The sequence below is a fragment of the Sinocyclocheilus grahami genome, unplaced genomic scaffold, assembly GCF_001515645.1.
Source record: "Sinocyclocheilus grahami isolate Dianchi unplaced genomic scaffold, SAMN03320097.WGS_v1.1 scaffold5885.1, whole genome shotgun sequence".
Taxonomy (NCBI): Eukaryota; Metazoa; Chordata; class Actinopteri; order Cypriniformes; family Cyprinidae; genus Sinocyclocheilus; species Sinocyclocheilus grahami.
In genome coordinates, this window is record NW_015510458.1 from 1 (window position 1) to 10,335 (window position 10,335).

A 10,335-nucleotide genomic window follows, 5' to 3' on the forward strand; every position below is an offset into this window, starting at 1 on the left:
ACAAATGAAACCAATATATTAAACAATGTTATATGGCCTCTTTAGAATACATCTCACTTAAAAGTGTTGTTTCTACCATAAAATCATGGAAATGTAACAACTGATTTTTCACAGGCTTGCAGGGTCCAATGATTTATGGTTTGTTGGGACATGCAGGTTTACAGGGACTGTTTTGATAAAACACACAAACACGCAAAGTGGTTTACAAGGTCTAACATAGTTTACTAAGAACTTTATCAAAAAATTGATAAGACAGTATTTTTGATAGGAGTAAGGTTTGGAGCCTGTCACATTTTCTCCTTTAGTTCAGCTCATTTAGGCATAAGTGAACAATCACACTTGGATCTGCACCAGAACAATCACGATCACATGAGCTAGTGAGTATTAAGGGGGAAAGCTGCAGGCCAAAGAAGCTGTTGTCCCACTACGAGCCAAACCCCTGAATATAATGTCGCACTTCTGACCAATGAAAGATTCCAGTAGATTACTCATGTGACTCTCCTCTCAGAGATGTTGGAAATTGCAAAACTTTAACCATTTAAATCCTGGATTCTGAAAAATAAAGGTCTGCAAACACTGTAAAAAATGTGGTTGCTTCTGCACAACATGGAGATAATGTAGAGGAACACAAAGCAATGTACTGGATTTGTTATTGCACTGGAGACAGATTTTTCTTTTTCTTTTTACCGTACTCTAGTTAAGTGTGCATGATGATGTTGACAAATCGAGCTGACAAACAAGCAGCAGCTGCCAATGAACTGGAGAGATCCAGTATGAGCTTCCGAAATACTGCAAATTCAGAAATTACTGCAGCATCAATGAAGCATTAATAGTGGACTAATACATACAGAAGAAAAATAAATATATATGCAATCTTGACACTTTGAAAGCTAAATAGTAAAAAGGTCAGTGGTATAAGAGGAATGACAAATCATTGTTTTAAGTGTGCAAACCGCAAACGTAACAGAAATTTAAAAATAATGGACTTCTGACAAGGCCCCTGAAATAATCAGGCCTCACCTAAAGCTTCGTTTTGTGACAAGTGTTGTTTTTGCTAGAAAAAGAATCAGGAAAAATACCAAGCAGGTGTCAGAGCCAGCAAAAGCTATGTAAAGAGTAAGTGAATACAGTGAGAAGTGCCTGGTTCCCACAGTGAATCTTTGGTGGTAAAGTTCTTATATAGGGATGTATGAGTGCTGAAGGTATGAGTTGTGCTTTATCAACGCTGTCATGAATTCACACACCATTGTGTGATGTAATACAAAAATCCTGAAGCACAATATGCTACCCTCTCCTCATTCCGTTTTCAACTCTAACTACAGTATATACACCCTCCCAAGGTGAAAAACGTACAGTGGACAAGCTTTTTACCGAGCCTTCACACGCTAGAACACATTTGGAGGATTCTGTAGAGACAAGCTGAGCAGCACTCAATTTCAAGACACCAAGTTTTATTAAAGGGACTGCCACAGAACTTCTAAATCCTCCCTTTTCATCAAGTATGCCATTCATTACAGAACCTTTGATTAACTCATGTCATTTAAAATGACTATCAAACAGTCTGTTAAAAACACGGTGCTTTAAAACACTGCACACAATATAATTTACTTAACACTAGAATAAATCCAGAAGACTTATAGACTTAGGTGAACTCATAAAATTAAAATATAAACAAGTAATACTGTTGACTGACAGCTGAACTGACAGCATTGGCTTGCCAGGAAGAATAAGCAAACTAGGGTAACTTTTTTTTATTTTATTTTTTATGTTGCTTTAGAATATGTCCAGACACGTTATTTAAAGGGATAGTTCAACTCAAAAGGAAAATTCTGTCATCATTTACTCACCCTCAAGTTCTTCCAAACACAAAAAAGATCTTTTGAAGAACGTGGTTAACCAAACAGTTTCTGGTCCCCATAAAGTCTCTTTTGTTTTGGATTATTTGAGAATCTAGAATAGGGTGCTCTGCATTCTTGTAAGTCTCACAATGGGCACCAGAGACGGTTTGGTTAACTACAATCTTTAAAAGGTCGTTTGTGTTCTACAGATCAAAGAAACTCCTACAGGTTTAGAACAACTTGAGGGTAAATAAATGACAGAATTTTCATTTTTGGGTGAACTATCCCTTTAAGTGTGCCATACACTACGGAACCTTTGGTTATCTCATATCATTTTAAATGACTACCAAACAATCTGTTAAAAACACTACTTTAAAACACTGCACAATATGATTTACTTAACACTAGAATGAATCCAAAACACTCAAGACTTACCGCTTTGACCTCTGATGTGGCCCATGGTCTTTTCACATGTCCTTTTTTTTCTTTTGCTTGTCAAGCTCTATAAAAAAAAATACAGTTAGTTAACATAAACATACAACATAGTTAAATCCAGCATATGCAGAAAAAGTGATCAATGCCAAGTTTGAACAAAAGCGGTCGTACCTTTAACTTCAGTATATGAAGTAGCTGTTCTGCTGACTTGATCTGCATTTTGAGCTACAAAGTGTATAAAAACATTTTTTAAACTCATTTTTCCAAATTTCATGACATATTAACAATTAAGCACTATCATATTTTGTTTGCCTCTCAAAACTCAGTTTCATCAAAACAAAAAACAAAAAAACACTAGGCATACTTACAGCAGATAAATACAATAAAGTGCAATTACAACGGGACAAACATTCACATCAAATGTTAACTCCGCGGTAGAGTTACACTTACGGGACACTGCACTTATTCGCAATCACAAAACTACATTATTTGCACGTGCTTTAAAGTCTTGCCAGTTAAGCATTATATTTGCGTACTGTTCTGACGTGCGCTTTTTCTAAACGCATATCCCCAATAAGGTCTGGCTGCAGACATGCACTTGCTTTTTCAGACTTGCATTCTCTGACTTGCACTCACGAACAACTGCACTTTCGCAAGTGATGTCAATTGCAATCTTTTTTTTATTTTATTACTATCATTTTATTTAATCTCTCAGAATGCAACAGTATGACTGGTCTTTAACAAGCCCAAGAGCCCACGCTAGGGCTGTGCGATTAATCGAAATCTGAGACGTTGCGATTTCCTAATCGCAAAGCCTGCGATGTGTACGCGATATTACTCTGTTCCAGAGCATATGCATGACTGCCAGCCTTGAGTTGCAGTCTTACTTGCCCTGGGCAAGAGTGAGCACACCTCCGTTCTCCTCAATCAGCACTGCTCTAGCCAACTGCGTTGACAAAGCGAGACGGGAGAGAGACAGAGTGGGATTATGGCGTCTACTGGGTCAGATCGATAGTTAGGCAAATTAAAACTAAAGAAAACCGTATGCAACTTAAGCTTCGAAATGACAGACAACAAACAAAAAAGGTAATTTGCAAGAGCTGCGTCACAGTGCATATCAAAAGCTCCCTTATCGGTTCTGTTTTCAGTACTGGAGAATAAAAGATACATTCTTAGATGTTTTTGTTGATCTTACACATTTTATCTCCCCAACAGATTAATTTGAAATAAGTTTAAAATAAGTTCAAATGCATGTTGACTATTCCTAATTCAGAAGAGCGCACACACAGCCTGTGTCTGTGAATGCTTCTCATACTCGCTCTTCTCTGCACGAATCCCGTGTCACGGACGAGCCGTTCATGCTTTCACGCAGCCTGTCTCGTAATGCTCGTTTATACTCGCACCCGGCTCCGCACCACACGTCTCCGCAAGTCTTCACGAGCGCATCTGGCAGTATGGACGAGGCTTGACACACGCGCGCAACCTGTGTCGACTCGCGCCTGGCTTCGCGTTTAAAACGAATGTAAATTCAGTCTAACTGCTTGCTAATTTCACTTGGATGAAATGAAACATTCAGCACATTTTCCACTTGCTCTTAAAATCCCAAATACTTAAAATTAATAAATCAGCCTATGTAACACATGTAATACTTTAATAATTGACTTATGAAATACAGTTCTTTATTAATAAAAAATAAACAAATATTTTCTGTGAAATTCAGTTAATTCTGTAAAAGTAGTTATACCATTATAATCTTGCCTGCTGAAAAAAAAACAATAGAACCCCTCCCAAAACACAATAACAAGTGTAATGGATTTCAGGGTTATAATGGGAATGTGTTTGGTTTTAATGTAGACTATAATGGTGTCTATTTGATGGATTCTATTGGTGGGATGTAATCTGGCAGATGGCAACCAATAGAACAACAGTAATTCCTATTGGAATAATGCCCAAAACAAAAAGGAATTTTGTAATGGTTTAATGGAAACTATAAGAATTTCTGTGATGGTTTCTATTGTTTTTTTCAGCAGGGTAATGATACCCATACTGTGCTGCACATTATTGGCAATATTGAGCTGAAGCTTGACTTTGCAAATTTAAAATCGCAAATCAAATCGCAATATCTGTCAAAAAAAAAATTGCAATTTGATATTTTCCCCCAAATCGCACAGCCCTAGCCTACACCACACATTTCTTTATCTCTCTGCACTGACTCTTGGTTGCAGCTCACATCAAGTTCAAGACACTGATGCTTGCATACAAAACAGCCACGGGCTCTGTACTTTCCTACTTCCACTTGCTCTTTTAAGTCAACATCCCCTCCAGAAACCTGCGGTCGGTGAGTGTCGCATTGTGGTACAATTACAGACATGCAAAAAATCAATTTCCAGAAAATTTTCGTTCACTATTCCAAACTGGTGGAATGATCTTCCCAACCCCAATCTGGAACGCCAAATCCCTGACAATATTCTAGAAAACTCACCTCTTCCATGAACACTTAATTGCATCCTGCTAAAACTAAAATAAATAACCTCTGCTTCCACTACTTCCTTAATTCCTCCCTATTCTAGTTTGTATTTTTGTAACAATGTCTGACATTTGTAAGTAGTTTTGGATAACAGCGTCTAAGAAATTAAATAACAAATGTAAATATGCACAATTTTTTGATATTTGGATGCTGTTCAGTGAAGCTATGTAAACAAATAAAATGGAGCGGACGTGACTGAGTATGAAAATTACAGATTAATTTTGCATGTTGCACATTGCCACATAGTTTCAGTTTTGTTGACAGTGAGAGGTGGCACGAAATTTGACGAAGGCGGCCACCTTGCAATTCTTTATGCAGGAAAAACCCTGATCTCTCATGTACGCATGCATCACCAGATCGTTTTATGAGATCATAGATTTGGTTCAGATTGCAGCATTGATGGACAATTTATATTGTGACCAGGATATATCATATGATCCAGCCCTACTCTGGCACTCCCTCATTTACATTTTGAAAACCCCTGTCTTGCTATATACAGATTACTCATACAGACAGTATTTCAAGCTATGATGTTTGGGCCAAAATGCTGATGTTGCTGATCAGCCACCTAATGACTGCTCAATCAAATACAAAAAAACTAACAGTACTATGATTATTGTTGGATCTTATGATAAAATTGTTTCTGATGTTCTTTGTTTTTAAGTTGCTTTGGATAAAAGCATTTGCTAAATGAATAAATTCAAATGTAAACTGTAATCTGCATCAATTCTTCAACAACAATGTCCAAATATTTAGTCTGCTTTGTCAATTAATTTTTCAAATATCAATAATGCAAAAATATTTGTATTCTAAAATGAAGTGAAATTAATAAACATAAATTTTTACTAGTGCTGGGCAACGATTAATCACGATTAATCACATCCAAAATAAAAGTTTTGGTGTGCATAATATATGTGTGTGTTCTGCGTATATTTATTATGTATATATAAAGACACACACATGCAGTACATATTTGTATTTACATGTATATATTTATAGTCATATAATTTATATTATATATATAAATACATTTAATATACAAACATAACATTTTCTTAAATATATACATGCATGTGTGTGTATTTATATATACATAATAAATATACGCAGTACACACACATATATTATGCACACCAAAACTTTTATTTTGGATGTGATTAATCACGATTGTTGCCCAGAACTAATTTTTACCCAAATATTTAAAAACATACCATTAGTCTCTGTGTTAAGCTCCAGAGGTCTGGCTCCATTGGTGTCTTCATCACTGTCAACATCCTGATCGTCATCCTCATCTGTAAAATCTTACAAAACACACAATGGCATAGTATGTTTAACTTCAATTATTCCATTTTAGTAACTACTCAATTTATAAAAATAAAAAAAACTTTGATTAAACAAATGTTTATTTATTAAATTGATATTAAACTATTAATTACAACTATACCTCTGATTTCATCAAGAGTTTTTCCTCTTAGTTCAGGCAGTTTACCCTGTTCAAGGGCTAGAAGCAGTTTCGAAATTTTGGCCACCTGAACTGTTGCATCAGGTAATCTATAATATTCACGATGCACATTAATATTGTGGCCTAAAAAGTCTGCTAGCTGGTCCATTTCATTATTTTTTAGATTCAGAATTTGGGAAGTCGTTGCCACTTGTTTCCTCAGTTGTGTGGATCTCAGGTACTGTGGATGAGTTGCTCCACACTCAGCAGCAAATCTTTTAAGACAGTCATGACCTCTGTAATAGCTAGTGCACTTTGGTATTGCAAAGAGGAATTCATTATCGTGTGGAACACCACATTCTTTCCGCTTCTCAGCAAGCAGTTCCAGAGCTTTAGTGATGTCCGGTGTAAGCAGAACAGCAACTTTTCGTCCTCGCTTTCCTTTCAGCTCAACTCTTCTGAAATATTTGCACAATCGCTTCTCATATGCTGAAAGTCCCAGCTCCTCAAAAGCATACGACTCGTCTCTTTGAAGGAAATTTTTTAGAGGCATCTTGGAGACCTCTCCAGCACGTCTTCTATTAAAAAGGATTATCCTGGTCAGTGTTAGCTTCGCGAGACATGTATAGTTGTGCTCCGATGTCTTTTGGCCAAGTTCCTGGAAGGCTGATTCTGCACTTCTTTGTAGATAACTGTTAAGCTTTTCGATGTCTTGAGTGAGTGGCAATTTGGTGGGCTTGTTGTATTTTGCGTCACTGATGGTGCATAATGCTGTGTGAGATATACATTCTGACCACTTTGTTTTATACAGTTTCTGGAACGATTGTGCACTGTGTGCCAACTCTGCGTCCTCACCAATAAGAGCATGACAGTGGAGAATTTCACTAACTTTTAAGAGGGAGTGTCCAATTTTTAAAGCTAGGCTTGGAGATTGATAAGAATGTGTGCTTTTGTGAAATCCTGCAGTTTCTTTAACTGCTTGTATGACACTCATAAAATTTGCTGGATTCATGGCATCTTCCAAAGTGGCAGATGGACATTTTTTGCGCAATGTTAGTAGGAATCTTCCCAGTTCACGAACTTTTTGGCGTATATACTCATGCTTCGTTTTTTGAAATCCATGCCGATTATACTGAGATTGAGCAAATTGAAGAAGCCCAAAATCATTTCTCACCACACGTGCGATTTCATCTTCATTCATGTGACTCAATAATTTCATTAACCCGTCATCAATTTTTCCAGAGAATGCGGACTTTGCCACCCCTGCAATACCAAGAATCCTCTCTCTACCTTCAGTAGCCGCGTGTTTTTTTGCTGGTTTGCATTTGCATCGTCGCATGTGCCTCCAAAGTTCCTGGCGCACAAACATTCCCTTACAGTGCAAACAATACTCATAATTGTTGTGTATTAAACCTGTGCGTTTAACTGCTCGTCGTTTAACTTTTAATGTACCTTCTCCTTTTTTAAGGACATTATTGTTGTGTTTGAAGTTGCCTCGGTTTCTCAGGTTTTCCAAAAGTTGTTTTCTTTTTTTGGATCCAACAGGTAAGCTAAGTGCCTGAGCTACTTCCATGTTTTCTTGGGCATGTACTTTAAAATGTCGTGTGATTTTTGATTGTGCTTTTCCACAAACGAAGCAGAAGTTCTGGCCAGCTTTAGCGATACTGGCTTTTGAACAACTGGCGATGTTTTGTGTTGTGTTTGATGTTGTATTGTCAATTTCTGTGCAGTCCATGGAAACAGACTGATCATATATGGTTGCACTCAGTGTCGTTTTGACACATGCTGTTGACTCATCCAGTGGACTACTGACTGAATGTTCCTGTTCACTGTCTGTTTCAGTATCAGATGCAGAACAGGGAACATATTCCTCTCCAGATGACATTTCATCTACTTCACTTTCATCAGCTGATGCAGATGCACTCTGAAGAAAAATCGAGAAGTAGTGTTATAAAATAAAATTTCATATGCATAGAAATGTGTTTAATATATTTCGAATAATTAATTAAATAATAAAAAATATTCAATTACAATATAAAATCATTCAAAATAAAACACATTTAAAAAAAATTAAATAATTTGTTTACCTGCATGTCATGTGACCATAACCAACGAGCATGCAAATGTGATACTTAATTATTCAAATATATATTTATTAAAACCATATTAGGTGAAAGCGAATCGGTTTACAAAAAAGTTAGTGAATTTGCACGTTTTAATGTGTTTGAAAGACAAAAGCCTTCCAAAGACATAGAAATACATGTTTAAATTAGCTACAAAGTGATAATTCAAATAAAAATCAGTGTTCATCAGTAGTGGATGCAATGTTGAAACACTTCTTAAACCTGAAAAGATTTTTGTAAATTCAGTGGTCAAATTCAGTGTCGCCATCTGACTAATGACTGATCTTTGTGTGAATGTCCACAAAACTTGAAGACTTTCTGAATGTATGTAAGCAATAGGCTATTTTAGAAAGGAAAATTGAAAAGATGAAGAGATATAAGGGAGAATCAATAAATTATGAATAATTTATTGCTATTGTGTAAATAACGTAATCATGTAATCCATAAAAAGTAACTGTAGTCTGACTACAAGTAATTTTAAAATGTAATTTAATCTAATTACAAGTACTTCATTTTTAAAATTTGATTATATAATTCAGATTACATGTAATCAGTTACTACCCAGCTCTGACAATGGGTTATGGCTATGTCTTAGTTTGATGGCTGATCAAAATAAACAGTAAAATAAGTGACTTTGAGCAATTCACTATGAAAGAGCATATTTAATTTTGGAAAACACGGTAAGTGTTTTCATTTTTGTCATGGTCAGTTTCTGTTATTCTAAACGAAAATACCAATTAATTTTCACTTGGTTGCCAAGTACAAGAACTAAAGTAGTTATCATGAAACTCAAACGATAAAACATCTTTTAAAATATGATAATGGTGCAGTGTGGGTAAGGAGGACTGATATTGGGTGATGGAGACACATAGTCAGTGTTCAAATTTAATAGGAGTTAAGATTTGGGCTTTGTGCAGGCCAAACAAATTGTTTCACCCAGGATTCAGTAAAGCATTTCTACATCTCGCTTTTTGCAAAGGTGCATTATTATACTGGAATAAAAAAAGAGCCTTACACACTAGGGGTGTGCAATATACAGTATATTGTCTACGACAGTGGGCCTCAACTGAGGGGGCACACCCCCCAAATAGCTTTAAATTATAAGTATATTAAATTCACCAATTTAGAATTAGTGTGTTAAATAAAAAAAATAAAAAATAACAGCACCACCTCTCTTGTACGTATTCTGTGATATTGTGTTGTGGAGCAACTCCATCCGTTTCTCATCACGCTGTGTGATATACAGACTGAACGATGGCTCAAAACGTCGACCGCTGTATGAACAAACTGCCATCCGAATTTAAATGATTTATTAAGGAGGCCTTACCTGAAACTACTGGTGTCTCCATTTCACCTTGCCTTTGTGCACCCTTTGCTTGCTCACTGGCTTCAAACATAGCTTTCTGTAGAAAAATATACAGAATACCTTAAAGAATGGCAATCTTTGATGTTGCATACACAAAAATAATCTAATATAATTACACTCAGACCAGCTTAAATAAAAGAGCTGCACCTTCAGACCTCTTAGTTATGGAAAAAAATTGTTTAAATTTGTAATGAAATTAACGCTCATGTCTCATGAACGTCATCTTACATTTCATTAGGTGTGTTCGTCATCAAAGCACCCACTGCGAGAGCTATTCAAAAGAATTCGAAAACACCTACACAGTTGATTGGTCTGAACATTAGCCCCGCTTCCACTCAGTCACACCAGCCAGAGCCTCCTGATCCACTAACTAACTGAACTGTAGTAAATGCGATATAATGGCGATACACGGATAATGACTGATAAAACTATGTTTTTACTAGCAGACAACTACAGTGGATACTGTAACATTTGTTAGTGTTACTTGGACGATGCTGTGTCCTCAAAATGCCTTGAAGACTCAAATGCAGCCTAGTTTGTGATTCCAATTGGCGCCCGTGAGCAATGCGTGTGAAGTGCAGATTCCAGTGCGGGAGAGGTGGGTC

At 36.4% G+C, this 10,335-nt stretch overlaps 1 protein-coding gene across 1 annotated transcript; it reads right to left on the minus strand.

Annotated features, from left to right (window-relative positions):
* Positions 1-2,305: 2,305 nt before the first annotated feature.
* LOC107577374 (uncharacterized) lies at positions 2,306-9,763 on the minus strand. Its single transcript, XM_016263458.1, has 5 exons — positions 9,692-9,763; positions 6,245-8,163; positions 6,012-6,101; positions 2,445-2,498; positions 2,306-2,340 (listed from the first exon to the last, which is right to left on the minus strand). The coding sequence occupies exons 2-5, from the start codon at positions 8,124-8,126 to the stop codon at positions 2,306-2,308; spliced, it is 2,061 nt and encodes a 686-aa protein (XP_016118944.1). The 5' UTR covers positions 8,127-8,163; positions 9,692-9,763.
* Between the last annotated feature and the right edge of the window lie 572 nt (positions 9,764-10,335).

Coding starts and splice junctions, on each gene's coding strand:
- LOC107577374 (XM_016263458.1), bottom strand. CDS start 8,126: ATGTCATCTGGAGAGGAATATGTTCCCTGTTCTGCATCTGATACTGAA. Junction 2,499..6,011: donor GCTTAACACAGAGACTAATG/GTATGTTTTTAA, acceptor TACACTTTGTAG/CTCAAAATGCAGATCAAGTC. Junction 2,341..2,444: donor TTCATATACTGAAGTTAAAG/GTACGACCGCTT, acceptor TTTTTTTTATAG/AGCTTGACAAGCAAAAGAAA.